General features: G+C 55.8%; 4 protein-coding genes across 7 annotated transcripts; 1 reads left to right on the top strand and 3 right to left on the bottom strand.

The window, feature by feature from the left end:
• Window positions 1-263: 263 nt before the first annotated feature.
• S100A16 (S100 calcium binding protein A16) lies at window positions 264-7861 on the bottom strand. Of its 3 annotated transcripts, none has more exons than XM_029055617.2 (3): window positions 7787-7861; window positions 3061-3231; window positions 264-1043 (listed from the first exon to the last, which is right to left on the bottom strand). In XM_029055617.2, exons 2-3 carry the CDS (start codon window positions 3211-3213, stop codon window positions 885-887), a joined length of 312 nt encoding a protein of 103 aa, XP_028911450.1. In that variant the 5' UTR covers window positions 3214-3231; window positions 7787-7861; the 3' UTR covers window positions 264-884. The 3 variants fall into 3 exon arrangements, with proteins under 3 accessions (XP_028911450.1, XP_028911447.1, XP_028911449.1); XM_029055614.2 differs by lacking the exon at window positions 7787-7861 and adding an exon at window positions 5328-5410; XM_029055616.2 differs by lacking the exon at window positions 7787-7861 and adding an exon at window positions 5328-5406 and having other exon boundaries at window positions 3061-3227.
• Window positions 7862-10003: 2142 nt separating this feature from the next.
• S100A14 (S100 calcium binding protein A14) lies at window positions 10004-11640 on the bottom strand. Of its 2 annotated transcripts, XM_029055956.2 has the most exons (4): window positions 11565-11640; window positions 11138-11283; window positions 10865-11011; window positions 10004-10486 (listed from the first exon to the last, which is right to left on the bottom strand). In XM_029055956.2, exons 2-4 carry the CDS (start codon window positions 11165-11167, stop codon window positions 10331-10333), a joined length of 333 nt encoding a protein of 110 aa, XP_028911789.1. In that variant the 5' UTR covers window positions 11168-11283; window positions 11565-11640; the 3' UTR covers window positions 10004-10330. The 2 variants fall into 2 exon arrangements, with proteins under 2 accessions (XP_028911789.1, XP_028911791.1); XM_029055958.2 differs by lacking the exon at window positions 11565-11640 and having other exon boundaries at window positions 11138-11533.
• A 2336-nt stretch (window positions 11641-13976) lies between these two features.
• S100A13 (S100 calcium binding protein A13) lies at window positions 13977-18397 on the bottom strand. Its single transcript, XM_029055639.1, has 3 exons — window positions 18304-18397; window positions 17042-17258; window positions 13977-14209 (listed from the first exon to the last, which is right to left on the bottom strand). The coding sequence occupies exons 2-3, from the start codon at window positions 17192-17194 to the stop codon at window positions 14075-14077; spliced, it is 288 nt and encodes a 95-aa protein (XP_028911472.1). The 5' UTR covers window positions 17195-17258; window positions 18304-18397; the 3' UTR covers window positions 13977-14074.
• Window positions 18398-20266: 1869 nt separating this feature from the next.
• On the top strand, window positions 20267-22412 carry S100A1 (S100 calcium binding protein A1). Its single transcript, XM_029055645.2, has 3 exons — window positions 20267-20418; window positions 21700-21877; window positions 22099-22412. Exons 2-3 carry the CDS (start codon window positions 21737-21739, stop codon window positions 22240-22242), a joined length of 285 nt encoding a protein of 94 aa, XP_028911478.1. The 5' UTR covers window positions 20267-20418; window positions 21700-21736; the 3' UTR covers window positions 22243-22412.
• The last annotated feature ends 378 nt before the right edge of the window (window positions 22413-22790 follow it).

The raw sequence follows: 22790 nt of genomic DNA, 5'->3' as shown, positions 1-22790 counted from the left end.
GGTACATAGCATGCGCTTAACAAATACCACAAGTATTATGGAGGGATGGAGGGATCGGGGATAGGGACTGGGGAACTAGGGAGACCAGTTGAATCTGGATGACTGGGAAAGGTGGGGAAACCCAGAGCAGGATCTGGGGTGCAGTTGAAGGGGGAGGGTCCCCCAGAAGAATGGGGAGTCCTTTGGGGGCTGGAATGGGGAAAGCCCCCACTCCTCTCCCCTCCACTCCCTCCCGGATTCAGCAAACCACACAGAAGCAGATGTTGAAAAGGCCATGACGACAGCCCCAGAGGGAGTTTTTTTTTATTGAAATTGGCTCCCAAGCCAGGGGAAGGACATACCCTGACGAGTGTGGCTACAGGGGCATGGACGGAATGACCTCAGGAGCGCACCCCCACGCCCTTCACCCAGCACCTCCCCTGACCTGAATTTCCCTGTTTCCTCCCCCGGCTAGCCATCATCCTTAAACTGAGCAATTCCACTCGCTATTCATCCGCTTAAACTCAGAGCTGGCGACCAAAGCCTTAGGACTCAGGGATGGTTTCCTCAGACCCTGGAGGCCGTGAAAGTTGTAATGGAGAACTATAAAGTCAGCGGGATGTGGGTAAACTCAGAGCCCTTTGAGCCTGGCACTCCCAACATACTGAGAACTGCTCAAATTCTCCAAGGCCAGTGACTTTAACCTCAAAGTCACTTAAAGGTCTTAAAGGTCACAATCTGAAAGGTCAGTTACTTAACCCAGTGGATGCAAGGAGTTGAAACTCACAGCCTGAATTTAAGCAAACAAGTAAATGGATTAAGGATGGAATTAGGCCAAGGAAAGGGAGGTGGGTGGGGATGGGGCAGGGGCGGTGGGGGGTGGGGAGGGGAGGGGAGGGGTCCATTTAGCTGCTGCTCTGTTGTTCCTGTTGGCGGATGAGGTTGGCGATGGGGCTGGAGATGCCCCCGATTAAGGTCCAGTACTCGTCGAAGCTGATCCGTCCATCATGATTGGCGTCCAGGTTCTGGATGAGCTTGTCCGCAGCTTTTCGGTTGCCTGTGTCCTGGTGGGGGGGAGGGGATCACTCAGTCCCCTAACCCCCTCCTACTTCACCTCGCTACTCTCCTACTCCAACCCAGCGCACACATTTCGCTCCTCTAATGCCAACCTTCTCACTGTTCCTCCATCTCATCTATCTCGCCGCCAACCCCTCGCCCACATCCTGCCTCTGGCCTGGAACGCCCTTCCTCCTCAGATCCAACACACAATCTCTCTCCCCCTGCTTCAGTGCCTTATTGAAGGCCCATCCTTCCAAAAGGCCTTCCCTAAGGCCCACTTTCCTCTTCTCCCACTCCCTCCTGCTTCGCCCTGACTTGCTCCCTCCTCCCAGTCCCAAAGCACTTAAGTCTATATCTGTAATTTATTTCTATTAATGTCTGTCTCCCCCTCTTGGCTGTAAGCTCATAATGGGCAGGGAATCTGTCCATTTATTGTTATACTGTACTCCCCCAAGTGCTTAGTATAGTACTCTGCACACGGGAAAGGCTTAATAAAAACAATTGAATGAATTAACAGGTGGTCGACGGACGGATCAGGGAGACCCCCAAGGACCCTCCCGAAGTGGAGGGCAAATCAGAGAAGGGGGTCGCTGCTGGGGCTGGGATCAGGGTCAGAGAAAGGGGACGCTGGTAAGGGGTCACGAGGGGGGGCATAGTCCCGCTGGAGGGTCTCTATGGCCTGGGCCCCTGGTGGGGAGGCACTGTGGAGAGGTCCTGAAAAAGAAAGGGGTCCCATGGTGGGGGAGTCCTGTAGCAGGGGGATTGGAGCTGTCCTGTGATGGGGAGGTGGATTGGGGAAAAAGGGTATCCTGGAAAGCAGCATGACCTTGGGCAAGTCACTTCACTTCTCTGTGCCTCGGTTATCTCATCTGTAAAATGGGATTAAGACTCTGAGCCTCACTTTGACTGTGTCCAACCTGATTAGCTTGCATTTATCGCAATGCTTAGTACAGTGCTTGACACATAGGAAGCACTTAAAAAATACCTATTAAAAAAAGTGTGTTTGGGGGGTACCCAGTGGGGTGGGGAGCATGTGGTTTGGGGGAGTCTTGCGAGGGTGGTGTTTCAAGGTGGGTAATACATGGAGGGGGGAGTTATCCCATGTGAGTGTGAAGTTGGGGAGTTGGGGGCACCAGGGGAGATCCCATTTAGAGATTGGATGGGTGTCCATGGTTGGGGGGATCCAATTTTGGGAGTCGGAGGGATCCTGTCGGGGGGCGGGAGTACCCTGTAGAGGTGGGAATCCAGTGGGGTGAGGGGAGTCCCACTGGGAGGGTTGGAAAAGGTTATAGGGGACGTGTGGTTTAGGGGAGTCTTGGGGGGCTGCAGGGTTCCAAGCAAGGAGTGCCTTGGGTGGTTGAGACGGGTACCCCATATGAGTGTGTGGATGGGGGCCCCCTGGGGAAGGTCTCATTTAGGGGATCGGAGGGGTCCCCATGTCCATATTTCTTTATTTCTATCAATGTCGCCCCCCCCCCACTGTAATTTCTTTGTGGGCAGGGAATGTGTCTTTTTATTGTTCTATTGTCCTCTCTCAAGTGCTTAGCTCTATGTGGAGAAGCAGTGTGGTGTAGTGGATAGAGCACGGGACTGGGAGTCAGAAGGTCATGAGTTCTAATCCACCTCTGCCACTTGTCTGCTGTGTGGCCTTGGGCAAATTACTTTACTTCTGTGTTCCTCAGTTCCCTCATCTGTAAATTGGGGATGAAGACTGTGAGCCCCGTGTTGGCTCTGTCCAACTTGATTTGCTTGTATCCACCCCAGTACTTAGTACAGTGCTTGGCACCTAGTAACTGTTTAACCAATTCCACAATTATTATTATTATGTTATTAATAATATAAGTAAAATAATAATAATAACAATAAATGCAGTTGAATGAATGGGACGTATGATTTGGGAGGGTTTGGAAGGGGAGTCTTGGGAGGGGGATCGGAGGGGGTCCCCCGAGGTGTGGGATACGGGGTGCATGATTTGGCGGGGTGGGGGATGTAGAGGGTCCCATGGGGCAGGCGATCCCTCACCGTCAGCATGTGGTTCAGTTCCTTCTGCAGCATCTTGCGGAAGCTGCTCTTGCTGATCTTGTTGCGGACGAGGCTGTGCTTGGACACGTACTTGTAGAAATTCCGCACCAGGACCTCGATGGCCTGCTCCAGCTCCGTGTAGCCCTCTGCCATCGCCGCCGTCCTCTCTGTCTGCGGCCAGGGAGGACGTAGGGGGTCAGCGCCGGCCCCCGGGGCCCCGGCCCCTCTCCCATCCCATCCCTCTCCTCTTCCCCTTATCCAGCTCGGCTGGGTCGGGTGTAGCAGAGGATCTGTAATTTATTGATTTCTAGAAGTAGCACGGCGTAGTGGATAGAGCACGGGCCTGGGAATCAGAAGGTCATGGGTTCTAATCCTGGCTCTGCCACTTGTCTGCTGTGTGACCCGGGGCAAGTCACTTCACTTTTCTGGGCCTCAGATACTTCATCTACAGTGGGGATTAAGACCGTGAGCCCCATGAGGGAAAGGGACTGTGTCCAATCCGATGTCCAGCCCAGCGCTTAGTTCAGTGTCCGGCAATAGTAAAGGCTTAACAAATACCACAATTATTATTACTGATTTCTATTAAGGACTGATGCCTTCTCTAGACTGTAAACTCACTGGGAGCAGGGAATGCGTCTGTTGCATTGTTCTATTGTCCTCTCCTAAGAGGTCAGTATAGCGCTCTGCACACGGTAAGTACTCAATACATACAATTGACAGATGGGAAGACAAGCCTGGCAGGGTCAGGGATGGGGAGGGAAGGGAAGGGCAGGTGTGGACACGCCCCAAGGCTAGTAGCTGGGGAGGGAGGGGATAGGTGTAGATGCTCCCTGAGATAACAGGGGAGGGGCAGGTTTAGGCACACCCCTAGAGGTCAGGGCTGGCTGGGCAGGGGGCAGGTGTAGATGCACCCTGGGATCCCTTGGAGAGAGGGCAAGTTTAGGCATACCCCAGGATCTCCAGAGGATCAAGTTTGGGTGGGAAGGGGGTGGGTGCAGACCGGCTCCGGGATCCCCAAGGGGTCAGGGTTGGGTGGAGAGGGGGCAGGTGTAGACACGCCCTGGGATCCCCAGGCGGGTCAGGGCAGGGCTTGGGACTGGAACCGGTCGTCTCCCACGCTCCAGGTAGCCCCACGACTGAGCGACCGGTTCCGCAGGCCCGGCTCCACCCCAGCCCCAGGCGCAAGATAGAGTCTGCCAGCCACCTGTCCCAGAGACCCGCTGAGCCGTCCCCACCCACCCCAGCTCTTGGTGATGGGTGATGGTCACCCTTGGCCCTGCTTCCCTCCCGTTGCTGTCCCTGACCCCCAGAACGCTGATGGGGTCCTAGGGGGACAGGATAATAATAATAATAATGTTGGTATTTGTTAAGCGCTTACTATGTGCCGAGCACTGTTCTAAGCGCTGAGGTAGACATAGGGGAATCAGGTTGTCCCTCGTGGGGCTCACAGTCTTAATCCCATTTTACAGATGAGGGAACTGAGGCACAGAGAAGTTAAGTGACTTGCCCACAGTCACACAGCCGACAAGTGGCAGAGCCGGGATTCGAACTCATGAGCCCTGACTCCAAAGCCCATGCTCTTTCCACTGAGCCACGCTGCTTCTCCACAGGGGACACAGGACACAGGGGATGGGGGGCAAGGCTCAGCTCCCAACCCCGAAGACCCCATCCCTAGAGTCGCAATCAGCCCCTTCTGGCGCCCCAGCACCACAAAGACACACCCCTAACCCCTTCTCATCCTCCAGTCCCACAGAGACAAGTTGCCCCAACCCCTTCTGGCCCCCCAGACCCACAGAGACACTCTCTAAACCCCTTCTCACCCCAGTGCTGCACAGACACCCCTTAGCCCTGCACGGACATGTCCTCAGTCCCTTTTCACACACCCCTCAGCCCCACACTGAGACCCTTCAGCCCCCCAAAAACACAATCCTTGCCTAGAGACCACCCCTGTCCCACAGAGATACAGTCCCAGCCCCCAAAAATCTCCTCCAACCCCACACAGACTCGTCCTCAGCCCCTTCTCAAACCCTCAGCACCCCCGACACAGCTCACAGCCCTTTTACAACCCCACAGCCGTGCTCAAATAGAATCCCAGCCCAGCATACACCCCCATCCCAGCCTCAGAGAGACCCTCCAGTTCCTCACAGATAACCCCCTAACCATTTTTCACACCCCTGCTCCCACACAGAAAACCTCAGCCCTCTCTCACACCTCCTCACCCCCTCATTCCTGTCCCAGCTCTGGAGACCCCTCGCCATTGCTATTACCTGCCCAGTCCAAACCCAATCTGAATCCTCCGAGTGTTCCAGCTACTGACCGCCCCCCACTCCGAGAAGCTCCCTAGCCCTCCAGAACCGCCCCCCTCTGCCCCCCGGTAACAGGATGCGGACACGTCCCAACAGGATACAGATTGGATAGGAATAACAGGATACGGAAAGGTGGGGAGGAGAGGGCGTCTAATGCAGGATGAAGCTGTACCCCAGTTTCACCTCCGCCCTATCCCCTACCCCCCCCGGCCACTTCAGCCTCAACCCCACCCACCCCCCAATTCCCTTCCCTGATCCTCCCCACCCACCTTCCAGACGCACCTAGGCTGAGCCAACAGGCCAGTTATTGACCAGGTCCGGGTGAGGCCGGATTCCCCACGGTGACCCCGTGACCTCCTCCCTGGCCTCTGCTTGCACCCCAGGGGTGGCCACACAGCCGGAGGGCTCCCAGCAACCATGCTAGACCCAATAACAGAATGGTGCACGTAAGTGTAGGCCTACAGGCTGGTAGAGTGTTTGATTCTATCTAGAAGGGTGCAGAAAGGGCAGGAGAGGGAGGTTGAGCTCTGGGGGCAGCTGGGAGAGGCCCCCCAGGAATCAGATCTCAGGCAGGGACTTTCCTGTGACCTGGCCCCCCCCCGCCCCAATACACATACACACACATGCAAACGCACACAAAAGTCCCCATTCTCCCACTGACCACTCCGCAAGCCCCACAGAAAGCCCAGCTCCACAGAGACCTCCTCGGCCCTGACTTGAGTCTCCATAAAATCCCAGTCTTACCCTAACCCACCTCTTCCCTTCACTTCCAACCCCACGCTTCTCTTCTCTCTCTCTCTCTCTCTCTCTCTCTCCCTAACCCCCAGAGCCCATGCTTGTGTCCACATGTATGATATGGGATGGGGAGGGGGGCAGGAGCCCAGGAGACGCCCTGAACACCCTCACCCCACAAAACAGGTTGTTGAGTTTAGGCCTCCACCCCCGCTGCTGTGCTGTGTGACTTTGAGTCAGCCACTCAACCTCTCTGATCTCAGATATCGCTCCTCTCTGCCCCAGGGAGATGGAGAAGGAGGCTGTGGAGGAGGTATGCATGTGTGTGTGTGGAGGCGGGTTCCCCAACCTCTTCTCTGACTCCCTGTGTGACTCCACCCCTATTTTTTGGGGTGGGGGGTCCTCCCCTTCCCCTCCTTCTCCTCCTCAGGCCCTGTGAGTCAGAGCCGGGGGGTGGCCCACCTGGCCCAGTGATGTCACTCCTTCTGCTAACTCCCTGATTCATGTTTGAGCAACTCAGGACGGCTCCCGCCCTCCTCCGCCCTTGGCCCCCAGCATCCGCTCCCTGCCCCCCCAGTCTTGCTGACTCCTCCGAAACAGCCTTAATCGCCCCAGCCTCCCCCTCCCTCCTTCCCTCTCTCACTTGACCTCTCCTCCTCCTTATTCCCTCACCCCAATCACCCCCGCCCGCCATGCTGATCCCAGATTCCGACTCCATGCCCGCCGCCCAAAATTCAGGCCTCGCTGACCCTCCCCTCCCGACCTTCTGGTGGCCTTTTGTGTCAGGGCAAGGGAAGAGACAAAAATGCTTGGCTCCCCATCTACTTGACACAGCAACTTCCAATTTAGTTCGCTCAGTGGCCCGGCCACGGGTTCCATAACTGAACCACCCACCGGGCCCAGCACCTGCCCTCCTGGGCCTGGAACCTGTTCATTCCCAGCCCCACCCCTCCCACCTCCAGAGACCCCCCACCTCCCCAGTCCCCACCCCACACAGGCCTGTCATCCTGCCACGCCCAAGTCTCCCTTTACATCTCCTCGCACAGAATCTCCCCCAGAGACTCTCTCCAGCCCCATCAACTGCCCCACAGCCATGACCCTGTTGGGGGCTCCCGGTGGCCACCCACTCACCCCATCTTGGATTCTATGGGTGCAGGGGAAGGGGGTCCAGGGCTACCTGCCAGCCTCCCCTTCCCAACCAGCGCCAACCTTATGCAACAAGTCCCCACCCTCTAGCTTCCATCTCCCTGCAAAGATTCCATCCTCTTTCCTCTCTGGCCCACCTCCGGTACCCCTCATCTCTCTCTCCGCCCCCCCGGCCAGGAAGAGCTGACCACCCTCACTCAAGTACAGCATTCTCAAGCAGACCCCCAGACCAGTCTTGGTTCCTTCAGGCCTCCTTCCACCCCAAGAATGCTCCTAGAGATCCAGACCATCCGAGACCCCCCAAACACCAGCCCCCAGTCCTTCCAACCTTCCCCAGCCCCCTTTACCAATCCCCAGCCCCCCAGACCCATCACCCGACTCCGAGCCCCACAATTTCCCAATTCCCTTGACCCAGCCCCCCAACCGCCAATCCCCTGACCCAATTCTCCAGTCCTAAAGTCCCCTTCACACACACAATCCTCCAGTCCCCCTGGCCCCAAACCCCCCAGACCCAGGCCATGCCTCCATCCAACGCCCCTCACCTGGCTCCTCAGACCCCCCCAAGTGTTCTCCCAGGAGCTGGCGCTGGGCTAGGGAAGACTGGGTCCGGGCCCTCCTGACTCCTCCCCAGCTTGGCTGCAGGCGAGAGGGGTGTGAGGCAGGTAAAGTCTCCCTCCCCTCCTTACCTGGAGAGGGAAGGGGACAGCCCTTTTAAAGAGACAAGCACACCCCAGGACGCCTTCTTCTTTTCTTCTCTCCCCCAGTCATGGAAGAAGAAAAATCCCACCCCCTGGAGGGGAGGGGATCTGGAGGAAAGAGCCACATCCCCCCAACCTTGGGGTCCGGGTGGTGTTTGGGGCCGGGGGATTCATATGGACTCATTTAGAATCACCCCCGTAAGAACCTTCCTGGGAAAACCTACCCCCACCCTGCTCAGATGGGTAAATCAAGGCTCAGAGAGATCAAGACACCGCCTCGAGATCACACAGGAGAAGCAATAGTAATTATTAAGTGCTTACTATGAGCAGTATTCATGTATTTCTATAGTTGTCTGTCTCTAGACTGTAAGCTCGCTGTGGAGGGGGAATATGTCACTTTATTCATTCAACTGTATTTAGTGAGCATTTTCTCTTATTGTTACATAGTACTCTTCCAAATGTTTAGAAAGGTGCTCAGCACACAATGAGCGCTCAATTAATTCGATTGAATGAATGAATGAATGGACACAGTCCCTGCCTCTTCAAGACACAATGATAATAAAAAATAATAATTGTGGTATTTGTTAAGTGCCTACTATGTGCCAGGCACTGTACTAACGCTAGCGTGGCTCAGTGGAAAGAGCACAGGCTTGGGAGTCAGAGGTCATGGGTTTGAATCCTGGCCCCGCCACTTGTCAGCTGTGTGACTGTGGGCAAGTCACTTAACTTCTCTGTGCCTCAGTTACCTCATCTGTAAAATGGGGATTAAAACTGTGAGCCCCATGTGGGACAACCTGATTTCCCTGTATCTCTCCCAACGCTTAGAACAGTGCTCTGCACATAGTAAGCGCTTAACAAATGCCAACATTATTATACAAGCCAATCAGATTGGACACAGTCCCTGACCTACGAGGGGCTCACAGTGGCAATCCCCATCAGTTACAAATGAGGTAACTGAGGCAAGAAAAGTAAAATGACTTGCCCACGGTCACACAGCAGACACGTGGAGGAGCTGGGATTAGAACCCATGACCTTCTGACCCTCAGGCCCATGCAGACTCATTAGGCCATGCTGAGATCCAGGGACAGAGCCTGGGCTTCTTGGTGGGCTAGGAGAGGTGGGGGGAATCTCTCAGCCCCGGGCTACTTCCCTATTTCCTCCCCCCACCACCCAGTTGGGCCTCAGAGCTGGGTCTGTCTACCCACCTGTAGACTATAAGCTCCGCTGTGGACTGGGAATGTGTCTATTTATTGTTGGATTGTCCTCTCCCAAATGCTTAGTACAGTGCTCTGCACACATTAAGCGCTCAATCAATATGATCGAATGATTGAATGAATTGATCATATCCGGAACATCAGGCAAGGGGTTGGGAAGTGCAGCTTTGCTTCCCTGGGGTCCGCCAGAAACCTGAGGGCGAAGGTCATAGCAGCTTTTCTGAATCGACCCCTTCCACGATTCCCTCCGGTTCACCCCCTGCTAACAATAATAATAATGATGGCATTTGTTAAGGGCTTACTATGTGCAAAGCACTGTTCTAAGTGCTGGGGAGGATTCAAGGTAATTGGGTTGTCCCACGTGGGGCCACAGTCTTAATCCCCATTTTACAGATGAGGTCACCAAGGCACAGAGAAGTTAAATGACTTGCCCAAAATCACACAGAAGATAGGTGGCAGAGTCAGGATTAGAATTTGCGTCCTCTGATTCCCCGGCCCGTGCTCTTTCCACTAAGCCCTGCTGCTTTTCCATTTACCATTTTCCATTTCCATTTACTTTCCCCCCATCTCAGAACCAGAGAAAATTTCCCTCCTCAAACTTCCAACATGGCCCTCCCACTTTCCCGGGAGAGAAACAATCAGAAAGACACCTTTATATGATTTTTTTTCAGAGTTTTTTAATCAGTTCATACAAAAAAAAAGAAAATGATCCTCATTCTAACCCTGAAGCTGCCCAGTCCTGCCCTGCTTGTGTCCCCGCCCCTCCCCACCCCTCTTTTCCCTTCCCCTCCCTCTTCATCCCAGACCAGCCCTAAAGAAGAGCAAAGCTTGAGGGGGTGGCGGGGGAGGGTAGGGGGTGGGCACTGATAACGGGGAGGGACTGGAGGCCTGCTTGGGGGAGTGGGGCAGTCTGCAGCCCCCCTCACCTCCCTGCTTTAGCACCAAATAAGCCCCTTCCCCTCTCCCATCCTCCTCTCCACACCCTTCTCCCTGGCAATGCCAACTCCTATCCCCCTCGCCTTCACCCCAAAAGATCAAGTGGGGGGCCAGGAGGCTGGGAGGAGGCGAGGGGGCTACATGGGGAGGGGGATGTTCCTGGCCTCTCAGCAGGCTTTACTGAAACCTCAGCGTGGGCAGTCGGACCCCAGGGGCTCTCTTCTGTCGGGTCCCCTCCTCAATTCCGGCTGTCCCCAGTCCCCGTTCGCCCGGTGGGCTCCGTCTTGACACTCCTGGCGGCTTCACCGATCAGCTCCCAGAAGCTCCCAAACTCCAGCTTCGAGCCATTGCAGGATCCCAGGTTGGCAATCTTCTCGTCCAGGTTACTGCTGCCCTGGTGGAGGGATGGGGAGGGGAGAGATGGAGGGTCAGACTGGGGGAGAGTGGTCCCTTCAGATCCATTCTGGTGGGGAATTGTGGGTAGGGTGACCCCGGGAGATGGGCAGAGGACTTGAGAATGGGATGGTAGGAGGCTACCTCGATAGTATTTAATGAGCTCTTATTGTGTGCAGAGAACTGTGCTAAGCACTTAGAATAAAGTTGGTAGATAGGATCCCTGCCCTTCAAGGATCTTACTACCCAGGGGACTAGAAGAAGGGAGGGGCTGAGGGTAGAATGGAAGGAGCTGGGGGTGGGAGGATGGAATGGAGAGGAGGGAGGTCAGATGGTGGGGGGGGTGGGAGGGGCTGCAGGGGATCCCCCCCACACGGACCGGCATGAGGTGGGGCAGCTGCTCGACCACCAGATCTCGGAGTTCGGCTGGAGTGAGGGTCTCACGACCGCCCTGGGCCGAATACTGGTGAAAATTGCGGATCAGCGTCTCGATGGCTCGTTCCACGTCGCTGAACTCTTGAGCGTCCTGTGGAACACGGGGAGGGGTGATCCGGGGGGGTCGGTAACCTCCCCCTCCCCCGCTCAAATCAAGCCAGCCCCCACCTTCCGGGGTCCAGGACCACCCCGAGTCTCCCCAGGCCCAAGAAGATACCTCGGCATTGGCTGAGTGGCACTGCCCCATGATGTCCTTATCTTTGGCGGAGGACGATCCGGTCCTTCTCGGGTGGGGAGAGTGAGTGGGTGGTCTTCCTCTCTAAATCCTCTCACCGCCGAAGAGTCCCGGCTCTCATCTTCCACCTGGGAGGTGGGGGGTACAGGAAGAGGGACAAGGGGTGAGGTGGGTCCCAAGGGGACCCTCCCTGTAGACTCTGAGCCCCCTCCCCATTGCTTTCTTCTCCGGCAGGGTGGAGATTGGGTGGGGGCCCACCCCCTCCACTACAGCCTCTGTGGTTCACGCAGTTGGGCCGGAGCAGGGGTCACCATGGGGGTAGGCCCTGGGGAATGGGTGGGTCTGCCCCTCCCTCAGATTCCAGCCCATGCCATCTTTCGGGACCCCCCAAAATTCTTCCTTCCCTTACCTGCCGGCGGCCTCGGGCGGGTAAGTCGGGGTATAGTCAGCTTCGGCTTTTGTATCTGGGGGAGGGGGGTGTGGGGGAGGGCGAGGGCGGAGTGGGGAGGTGGGGCCTTGCAAGTAACTCACCCTGTCCCCGCCCCACCCGACTCAGACGGGACCAGGCCAGCCCATGAACTCCCTCTGTCCCCCCTCCAGAATCAGGACCCAGAAATCAGGACTGCAGGGGAGGGGGAGGTGTTGATGGGGGAGAGGGGCAGAGAAGGATCACATAACCTTTGACCTCTGATGGCCCACCCAACTGCAGCCCTCTTTCTCCAGGACCCCCTCCTTTCCACCGCTTCCCGGGGGCGGGAGCAGGTTTCACTGGTTGGACAGGTTTGGGTGTGGGCTTTTGGGGGGGGGGAATAGATGGGATGGGAAAGGGGGGGGTCACCGGAAGTGGAGTGGGGGGACAGAGGGTTGGGGTGGAGGGGTGGGGAGGGAGAGACGACTGGGCTTTCAGAATGTCTACGCCCCAACTCTCTCCCGGCGCCCTTGTCGTCCATCCACCAACCCTGGGGCACCGGGCCGGGCAGAGCCGGAGAGGGCAGAGCCGGAGAGGGCGGAGCGGGAGGAATGCGGGTGATTATTCCCGGTTCCCTGGCTGGGATAGAGGTACCCCTCTCCTTAGGCCTTTCTTGGGGCCATCCTCTACGGGCTCCTCTTGGTGGAGTGGTCTCTGCAGCCTGTGTCCCCCTACAGTGAAGCGCTTAGTACAGTGCTCTGCACCCAGTAAGCGCTCAATAAATACGATTAAATGAATGAATGAATAATACCTGTGGCATTTGTTAAGCGCTTACTATGTGCCAGGCACCGTACTAAGTGCCGGGGTGGATACAAGCCAATCGGGCTGAACAGTCCCTGTCCCACGTGGAGCTTACGGTCTCCATCCCCATTTTACAGAGGGAACTGAGGCCCAGAGAAGTGAAGTGACTTGCCCAAGGTCACACAGCAGACAAGTGGGGAGCGGAATTAGAACCCAGGACCTTCTGACTCTAGCCACTATGCCAAGGATCTCTGAGCCCCTCTTGGTGAAGGGGGGAGGTTCCTCTCCAGCTTGAGCCCCTTTAGAGGGGTCTTTTAGACCAGGGTCTCTTAGGGGGTGTCTCTGACAGACAATAACTCACCCCACCTTCAAAGCCTTAATGAAGGTACATCTCCTCCAAGAGGCCTTCCTGACTAAGCCGTTTTCCTCTTCTCCTGTCCTAGACCGTAAGCTCACTGTGAGCAGGGAATGTGTCTGTTTATTGTTCTTTTGTCCTCTCCCAAGTGCTTAGTACAGTGTCCTATACCCAGTAAGCGCTCAATAAATACAATTGTCTGACTGACTCTTCTCCCACTCCCTTCTGCGCAACCCCGATTGGCTCCCTTTTTTCATTCCATCGTATTTATTGAGCACTTACTGTGTGCGGAGCACTGTACTAAGCGCTTGGAAAGTACAATTCGGGTTCACGTGTGGGCTGTGTGACCTTGGGCAAATCTCTGTGCCTTACTTAGGTCTACCTCAGTTACCTCATCTGTAAAATGGGGATTAAAACTGTGAACCCAATGTGGGAGAAGGACTGTGTCCAACCCAATTACCTCGTATCTACCCCAACGCTTAGTACAGTGTCTGTCACATAGTAAGCACTTAACAAATACCACATCTATTACTATTATTATTATATTTAAAAATACCACAGTTATTACTATGAGAAGCAGTGTTGTCTAGTGGGTAGAGCCTGGGCCAGGGAGTCAGCAGGACCAGTGTTCTAATCCCAATTCTGATATGTGTCTGCTGTGGGACCTTGGGTAAGTCACTTCACTTCTCCTTGCCTCACTTACCTCATCTGGAAAATGGGGATTAAGACAGTGAGCCCTATGTGAGACAGGGACTGTGTCCAACCCAATTTGCTTGAATCCACCTCAGTGCTTAGTACAGTACCTGGAACAGAGTAAGTGCTTAACAAATACCACTGTTATTATTATTCTGTGGGACATGGACCGTGTCCAACCCGATTAGCTTGAATCTACCGCAGCGCTCAATAATGATAATAATAATTATGGCAGTTGTTAAGCATTTATGATGTGCCAGGTGGTGTACTAAGCGCTGGGTGGATTCAAGCAAATCAAGCTGGGCACAGACCCTGTCCCACTTGGGACTCACAGTCTCAATCCCCGTTTTACAGATGAGGGAACTGAGGCCCAGAGAAGCAAAGGCTGGCTCATAGTAAGCACTTAACACATACCATTAAAAAAAAAAATTGCGGGGAGGGAACATGTCTACCAGCTCTGTTGCTGTATACTCTCCCGAGCGCTCTGCACACCATAAGTGCTCAATAAATCCCACTGATTGACTGAAAGGGGCAGGGAGGTCTGTAAGCATCACTAAGGCGTCTCGGTGTGGAGGGGCTGACTTTATTTCCGTCGTTCGGGCAGACCGCTACCCTCCCCTATGCCAGGCCCGACCCGGCCGGCTGACTGGACCCTCGTCGGTCACTTCTTCTTGGCCATCTTGTCCTTCCTCAGCCCCTTGGCCAGCTCCCCGATCAGCCTCCAGTATTCATGGAAGCGCAGCTCCGAATCCTGGTTCACGTCCAGGCTCCGCATCTTCTCGTCCAGGGACACGTCCTGCATTGGAGGGTAGAGGAAAGGGACCGGGGAGGAGGGGTGGAGGATGGGACACTGAGTCTAAGCAGTAGACTAGACCACAAGCTCGTGGTGGGAATGAGTCTCATAGTGGAGAGAGCACAGGCCTGGGAGTCAGCGGGTCATGGGTTCTAATTCTGGCTCCACCACTTGTCTGCTGTGTGACCTTGGGCGAGTCACTTAACTTCTCTGTGCCTCAATTACTTCATCTGTAAAATGGGGAATGAAACTGTGAGCCCCACGTGGGAGAGGGACTGTGTCCCACCCAATTTGCTTGGATCCACCGCAGGGCTTAGTATAGTGCCTGGCAAATAGTAAGCGCTTAATAAATACTAGGGGTTTTTAAATTATTATTATATTGTACTCTCCCAAGCACCTAGTATAGTGCTTTACACACAGTGAGCGCTCAATAAATACATTGAATGAATGAATGAAAGTACCCCCCCACTGTGCCCAAGCCCCTCCCACACCAATGAATTCACGCAATCACACACACACACACCCTCCCACGGACTCACAACACACACCTTTGCATTTTATACATCTACATACTACGGGAGACACATTCCCCTTGCCTGGACTCACAAGACACACCCTTCCTTGCATTCTACACACCCACAGACTACCACAGACACAAACACACTCCCATAGACACACAAAACACACACGCACATACTTCGACATGACACACAGCATCACATTCCATGTTCACACAACACCCACCCCCGTCTCAGGCACCCAGAGCACTCCCAACACACAAACACATCATCCATAGGGGTACGACTGGTGGCGGGGAAGCAGAAGCAGACTATTCCAATCCCCAAATCACGGGGGTGGAGTGGAAGGAATTTGTTTGGACCAAATGAATCATCATGGTGTAGATTAAGTGTTTACTAAGTGCCAAGGACTGTGCTAAACGCTGGGCTTGAAGCGAGATAATGAGATTGAACCATCTCTGGCCCACCAGGGGTTCACAAGCTAAAAGGTGGGAAGACCAGATATTTTATGTTCATTTTACAGATGAGGAAATTGAGATCTAGAAAGATTAAGTGACCTGCCCAAGGTTGCACAGCAGGACAGTGGTAGAGCTGGGATTTCTTTTTTAACAATGGTATTTGTTAAGCACTTACTAGGTGCCAGGCACTGTTCTAAGCGCTGGGGCAGATAGAAAGAAATCAGGTTGGATACAGTCCATGTCCTCAGTGGCGCTCCCAGCTTTTATCCCCATTTTACAGATGAGGTAACTGAGGCTCAGAGAAGTGAAGTGACTTACCCAAGGTCACACAGCAGACAAGCGGCAGAGCCGGAAGTCGAACCCAGTTCCTTCTGACTCCCAGGCCCAGGCTCTAGCCACTAAGCCTCGCTGGACTGGGTCCTCTGACTTCTAGGCCCATGCTCTTTCCACTAAACCACGCCACCTCCTACTACCCTCTCTCACCGTCGTCCAGAATTATTGATCTCCAGAGTCACCCAGGCACCTCCAATCGATCAATCGGTGGTATTTATTGAGTGCTGTAATAAGCGCTTAGGGGAGTACAAAATAACAGAATTAGCAGATGCAATCCCTGCCCATAACAGAGAGGCAGTAGGGTCTAACGTATAGCATGTTGGACCTGAGAGTCGGAAGGACCTGGGTTCTAATCCCGGATCTGCTGCCTGACAGCTTTGTGACTTTGGGCAAGTCGCTTCACCTCTCTGGACCTCAGTTCCCTCATCTGAAAAATGGGGTTTAAGACTATGAGGGACAGGGACTGTGTCCAATCCAATTATCTTATATCTATCTCAGCACTTAGTACAGTGCTTGGCATACAGTAAGCGCTAAACAAATATTATCATTATTTTTATGAGTTTACAGTCTAGAGGGGGAGACAGGCGTTATTATGAATAAATAATTTATAATTTAAAGATATGTACCAGAGTGCTTCAAGCCCCTGTTGACCTCAAACCACCAAAGTCATGGTCACCCAGCCCCTTTCTGAGTCCCCCGCCCCCTCTAGTCACCCCCCTGCCCCACACCCAATCAGCCATGGTGAACAGTCACAGCAGTAAACAAACCACTGCCCAGTCGCTCACCATCGCCGACGGTCACAGCTGCCCAATTCCAGTCACATGCAACCCATCGCCCAACCCCAGCCGGGCAAAATCAAAGCCACGCACGACCCGTCGTCCAATCTCAGCCACGTACGCACCATCGCCCCATCAGCCGCAATCGCCCATGGTGGCGGCCCTTCCCCAAAACAGCCACGCACAACCCAACCGTCCAATCCCAGCCACGTACGCACCATCGCCCCATCAGCCGTGATCGCCAATGGCCCCGATGCCCAATCAAAGCTACCGACAGCCAGTCGCACAACCACAGTTGTGTCCGGTCACAGTGGCACCCCAGTGGCCGCAGCATTCATAGGCGCTTCATCACAACCCTGTCCTGAGCCACAATACCAGTCACGCTACTTCTTGTCCCCTGGCCCATACCCTCTCTTTATTTATTTTTTTTGGCTTTTGTTAAGTACTTGCTATGTACCAGGCACTGTACTAAGCTCTGGAGTGGATACAAGTTAATCAGGTTGGACACAGTCCCTGTCCCCCATGGGGCTCACACTCTTGATAACCATTTTACACTTGAGGGAATTGAGGCACAGAGAAGTGAAGTGACTTGTCCAGGGTCACACAGCAGACACACGACGGAGCCGGGAGGAGAACCCAGGTCCTTCTGACTCCCAGCCCCATGCCGTAGCCACCAGGCCTCGCTTCTTCTCCCCGCCCCGTCCCCCGGGGTCCCCCCCTCTCAGCTCCCAGCCCCCGGTGGCCTGCTACCTTGAGCAGGTGCGGGAGTTGCTTGGTGACGAGCTCCTTGAACTCGCTGGCGTTGAGGCTGCCCTTGCGGCCCTCCTGTCCGGCGAAGGTGACGAAGGTGGTCACCACGGTCTCGATCGCCGCCTCCAGCTCCGTCAGGGGCTCAGTCGCCATCGTCGCCAGGGGACTGGGGTCCGGGGGCAGATCGGGAACTTCGGCGGGTAGGGCCAGGCAGGGGCTGGAGAGAGAGACAGTGGGTCTCTGGGTTTGGGTCCCTGGACAGCGGGGTGTCCCCGCAGGCTGGGTACCTGCATTCATTCACTCAGTTGTATTTATGGAGTGCTTACTGTGTGCAAAGCATTGTACTAAGCGCTTGGAAGAGGACACTAGAACAATAAACAGATACATTCCGTGCCCTTGACGAGCTTACAGTCTAGAGGGGGAGACCGCCGTGAACAGAACTGAAGAAAGTGACAGATGTGGACTTCAGTGCTGTGGGGATGGAAGGGAGCAAAGTCAGGATAACGCAGAAGTAAGTGGGAGAAGAGGAAAGGGGGATTTAAGGGGGGGCGTCTCTGTAGCTGTTTGGGAGGTGGGGGACAAGGGTGGGGAGGGGGGCAGTGGGGCACCAGGTGATGGGGGGGAGTTTCCTCTCCCTCCTCCAGCTCCCCAAGAAATCTGTGGGTGAACTCAGAGATCTCATTACCCCTGGGGATGGGATTCAGTTCATTCAATCATATTTACTGAGCGCTTCCCTTGTGCAGAGCACTATACTAAGCGCTTGGGAGAAGACAGTAGAACAATAAACGGACACACTGCCTGCCCACGACGAACTGACATTCTAGAGGGGGAGGCGGACGTGAATCGAAATAAATAAAATGAGAGATATGGACATAAGTGCTGCGGGGCTGGAAGGGGGGGTGAATAAAGGGAGCAGTCAGGGTGACGCAGAAGGAAGTGGGAAAAGAAGAAAGAGGGAATTGGGGGAGGTCTCTGTAGCTCTCTGGGAGGTGGGGGACAAAGGGTGGGAGGGAGCTGTGATGGGGGGGCTTTTCCTCTCCCGTGTCCCCGAGAAATCTGTGGGTCAACTCTGAGATCTCATTCCCCCTGGGGATGGGATGATGAAAGTTGTGACCTTTCACTTCTGCTCCCCACCAAACCCACCCCTCCACCCCCATCCCTCTCTGATGTCCCGTCCAGGGGCAGGGGAGGGGGCCAGGACAACACACACACACACATACACACACAGAGGTGGCCTGGGGGGGAGGGGGTGGTCCCCTTACCCGGACTGGTGGTCGGATGGCCGGGCGGATGGGTGGACGGGCGGGGGTCGCCGCGGGCCACGGTTTTATTCAGAACTGGAGGGCGGGGTCGGCAGGAGGAGGGCCAGGGCTGGGCGGTTCGGGGGCGTCGCTCCCAGTGTCGAGTTTCCTGGAGGGCCGGGACTCCGCCCCGGATCGCCCCCGGATCACCGGCCCTCTCCCCCGCGCATGGGGGACAGTGGGGAGGGGGCCCCCCGATGCCAGAAGAATGGAATGGGGACCCAGGGGAGGGGTAACAACCACAACAATAACTGCACCATTTGTTAAACGCTCGTGACCTTGGACAAGTCATTTCACTTCTCTGGGCCTCAGCGACCTCATCTGTAACATAATGATAACGATGACATTTGTTGAGCGCTTACTGGACACTGTACTAAGCGCTGGGGTGGAGACGAGCACAATCCCCCCTCTCCCTCAACTGTAAAAGGGGGATGAAGACCGAGAGCCCCACGTGGGACAGGGATTGAGTCCAATCATTAATTTTGTATCTACCCCTGGGTTTAGAACAATGCTTGGCACATAGTAGGCGCTTAACCCGTACTAATAATAATGATGGTATTTGTTAAGCGCCTACTATGTGCCAAACACTGTTCTAAGCGCTGGGGTAGATACAAGGTAATCAGGTTGTCCCTCACGGTGTTCGCAGTCTTAATCCCCGTTTTACAGATGTGGTCACTGAGGTACAGAGAAGTGAAGGTCACACAGCAGACAAGTGGCGGAGCCGGAATTAGAACCCACGTCCTCTGACTCCCAAGCCCGTGCTCTTTCCACTAAGCCACACTATTGTTATTAATATTATTAGGGGCCAGCACTGTATTAAGCACTGGGGTGGATACAAGTAAATCGGGTTGGACACAACTCCTGTCTCACAAGCAGCTCACAGTGTTCGTCCCCATTTTAAGGTTAAGGGAGATGGGGGACTGATTTTTGGGGGGGGGATGGCTAGGGACAGAGAGGGAGTTAGTGCATCGTCCCTCCCCCCGGGGGGAGGTGGGCTGGGGGCATTGGAAAACCCCAGGAATGGGGAGTCCAGGGGGTGAGATGAAGTGCGGTCCCAGAGTCCCGCAGGAGGGGAAGGGGTGAGGATCAAAGGGGAGGGGGGGACCCAGGAGGAGAGAGAGGGGTCTAGACTATGAGCTCTTTGTGAGCAGGGAATGTCACTGTTTATTGTTGTGTTGTAGTTTCCCAAGAGCTTAGTACAGTGCTCTGCACACAGTAAGCGCTTAATAAATAGGACTGAATGAATGGGGGCACCGGGGGTGAGAAAGGGAGGGGGGTTCCCCCAATGCCTGCCCCCCTTCCCTTTCCCCTCCCCATGGACGGCCTAGCGGATGGAGCCCGGGGCTTGGGACTCAGAAGGTCCTAGGTTCTAATCCCCGCTCCGCTGCATGTCTGCTGTGTGACCTTGGCAAGTCACTTCACTTCTCTGGGCCTCGGTTGCCTCCTCTGAAAAATGGGGATTAAGAGTATGAGCCCCGTGTGGGACAGGGACTGTGTCCGATCCGATTAACTTGTAATAATAATAACGTTATTCGATAAGCGCTTACTATGTGCCAGGCACTGTACTAAGCGCTGGAGTGGATGCAAGCAAAATCAGGTTGGACACCGTCCCTGTCCCACTTGGAACTCACAGTTCCGATCCCCATTTTACCGAGGGGGCAACTGAGGCCCAGAGAAGTGAACTGACTCGCCCAAGATTCCACAGCAGACGAGCGGGATTAGAACCCGTGAATTTGTGACTCCCAGGCCCGGGCTCTAGCCACTGTGCCATGCTCATAGGGGGGTGGGAGCTGGATCAGCCTCACGGGCCCTGACCGCTCCCTTCCCGGAGCCCAGAGCAGACAGAGGCCTCTTGTCCGGCGGCCCCCGCGGCCCCCTCCCCGCTGCCTGGTGTCCGGTGAGGGGGCGGAGCTGTGGGCAGGGGGGCCGGGGGAGGGGGGCGATCCAAAACCGGGCACTGGCACCTGGTGTCCGTCACTGCCGCTCCCGAGGGCCCAGGACGCAGGACGCCGTGCCCGGCCCAGGCCCACCTCTCACACCTCGAAGCCCCCGATCTCCTCCCACCCTCTTTCGTTCGTGAGTACCCCGGGTGATGGGTCGGGGGGCTGGGGGTGCTCTGCTGGGTGGGGGGAGGACGATATAGGCAGGTGGGGGGGGGGCCTGAGGGGTTGCTCCTACCTAGTAGTGGAGACCCCCCCACCCACACAGCGTCCACCCTCTCAGGTGGTCCTCCACCTGAGGTCAGGGGGTCCTCCACCCCCGTCCCTCCCCAGCCCCCTGCCCCCTGCTCCTTCACAGGCGGGTAGATCGGGGAGTCCACTGGACAACTGGTCACAGTCGTCTCTCCCCCCAAGGCCTGGCGAGCCGGGTGGGGGTGCTGCCCCCTTCCCACGACCGCCCAGCAGCTGCCCTCTAATTTACCCCATGACGCCACCCGTCCCCCCTCCCCCCCCCCAGCTATCTCCTGTAAATGGATCCGTCCATGCCCCCCCTCTTTATCACCCCATCGCCCCTGGGTTCCAGTTTCCCACCCCCCCATCCCCATGGCAACTGCCTCTCCCATTCCTGGGGGACGGGGGGGCCGAGGGGGCAAACATAAGGTAGTCATTGTCCCCAAGATGGGGGGGGGGTGGGCAGGGGACATCTGAGCTGGGTTGGGAGGGGATGGATCAGCTGATCACACAAACACACATACACACACACACCAATGCACCCCCCCCCGCCGTCCAGCCTCCCCCACCCACCCCGGACCCCTCCAAACTCAGTAGTTGGGCAGAAGGTAGACCAAAAGTGGGGAAATCCTGGGGGAGAGTAGAGGGGGACCAAGGGGAGGTGGTCCCGAAGGAGGACCTCAACGGAGGGGGCAGATGGACTTCCTTTTGGGAAGCAGCGTGGCCTAGTGGCTAGAGCCCGGGCCTGTGAATCAGAAGGACCTGAGTTCTAATCCCGACTCTGCCACTTGTCTGCTGTGTGACCTTGGGCTAGTCTTTTCACTTCCTCTCGGCCTCAGTTACCTCACCTGCAAAACGGGGATTAACCTTGTGAGTCCCATGGGGGACCGGGACAGGGTCCAACCTGCTGAGCTTCTGTCTACCCCAGTGCTTAGTACAGTGCCTGGAACATAGTAAATGCTTAATAAAATAACACAATTATTCTTCTTAATATTCTTCTGTAAGGGCAGGGAGGGGGTGGGAGGGACAAACCACAAAGATAACCCCCTCAAACTGGGCAGAGTGGTGAGGGCATCCCGTTCCAACCAAGCCTCTGACCCCCCTCCCTAGGTCTCCCTCCACCCTGGGGATTGGGGGCGGGGGAACCTTCTCCCCACCCCCCACCCCAGCGGCCTCTCCCCCTCAGGATTAACCCCTCGGGCCCCACACCGGGTGCTCCCGCCATGGGGTCAGAACTGGAGCAGGCCATGGAATCCCTCATCAACGTCTTCCACACCCACTCGGGCAAAGAAGGAGACAAGTACAAGCTCAGCAAGAAGGAGCTGAAGGAGCTGCTGCAGGCTGAACTAGCCGGCTTCCTGGACGTGAGCCCCCCGCCCCTGTCCGCCAGACCCCCGCCTCAGTGACCCCTGCTCCTCTTCCCTTGCTCCTTCCGGGCCTCACCCCTGCTGCAGGCCGAGTTCGCCGGCTTCCTGAGCGTGAGCCCCCCGCTTCTGCCTGCCTGATCCCCTCCCTCAGTGAGCCCCCATCCCTCGGGCCCTGCCCCCCATCCCAGAGCCCCCAGCGGCACCCCTCTGTCCGGCAGGCTCAGAAGGACGCCGAGGCGGTGGACAAGATTCTGAAGGATCTGGACGAGAACGGGGATGGCGAAGTGGATTTCCAGGAGTACGTGGTGCTGGTGGCCGCTCTCACCGTGGCCTGCAACACCTTTTTCTGGGAGAACAGCTGAAAACGGGGGGCCATCCGGGAGCTCGCCCCCACCTGCCACCCCTCAAGGGGGGAGGGCCGGGAGCCCAGCCCTGTAGACCCCTCCCCAGCTTGCCCCCCACTCCTTGGGCCCGGAGCGATGTCCCGACCTTGATACGTGTGAGCCTTCATTAAAGGACCAGACCCCCATGACTGCTTATGTGTTCATGGAGGGGGGAGCTTGGCGGGAGAGATGGGACACAGACACAGACACATACTCACACACATACTCACACTGCGCTGCCTTCCCAAGGAGGGACAGTAGGTTCAAGAGAGGGTGTTCCTGACCTTGGAGGGGCTGCCTAATAACAATAATTTAATAATTATGGTAGTTAAGCGCTTACTATGTGCCAAGCACTGTTCTAAGCCCTGGGATAGAAACGAGGTAATCAGTTTGGACACATTCCCTGTCCCACACGGGGCTCACACTCTTAATCCTCATTTTACAGATGAGGGAACTGAGGCCCAGAGGAGTTAAGTGACAAGGTCACAAAGCAGACAATTGGCGGAGCCGGGATTGGGACCCACATC

The sequence above is a fragment of the Ornithorhynchus anatinus genome, chromosome X5 (genome assembly GCF_004115215.2).
Source record: "Ornithorhynchus anatinus isolate Pmale09 chromosome X5, mOrnAna1.pri.v4, whole genome shotgun sequence".
NCBI lineage: Eukaryota > Metazoa > Chordata > Mammalia > Monotremata > Ornithorhynchidae > Ornithorhynchus > Ornithorhynchus anatinus.
The sequence above is the reverse complement of the archived record's forward strand: the minus strand, read 5'-3'. Positions and strand labels throughout refer to the sequence as shown.

Coding starts and splice junctions, on each gene's coding strand:
- S100A16 (XM_029055617.2), bottom strand. CDS start 3,213: ATGGCAGAGGGCTACACGGAGCTGGAGCAGGCCATCGAGGTCCTGGTG. Junction 1,044..3,060: donor AACTGAACCACATGCTGACG/GTGAGGGATCGC, acceptor CCCCCCCACCAG/GACACAGGCAACCGAAAAGC.
- S100A14 (XM_029055956.2), bottom strand. CDS start 11,167: ATGGGGCAGTGCCACTCAGCCAATGCCGAG. Junction 11,012..11,137: donor GCCACTCAGCCAATGCCGAG/GTATCTTCTTGG, acceptor CGTGTTCCACAG/GACGCTCAAGAGTTCAGCGA. Junction 10,487..10,864: donor AGCTGCCCCACCTCATGCCG/GTCCGTGTGGGG, acceptor TCCCTCCACCAG/GGCAGCAGTAACCTGGACGA.
- S100A13 (XM_029055639.1), bottom strand. CDS start 17,194: ATGGCGACTGAGCCCCTGACGGAGCTGGAGGCGGCGATCGAGACCGTG. Junction 14,210..17,041: donor AACTCCCGCACCTGCTCAAG/GTAGCAGGCCAC, acceptor CCTCCAATGCAG/GACGTGTCCCTGGACGAGAA.
- S100A1 (XM_029055645.2), top strand. CDS start 21,737: ATGGGGTCAGAACTGGAGCAGGCCATGGAATCCCTCATCAACGTCTTC. Junction 21,878..22,098: donor AACTAGCCGGCTTCCTGGAC/GTGAGCCCCCCG, acceptor TCTGTCCGGCAG/GCTCAGAAGGACGCCGAGGC.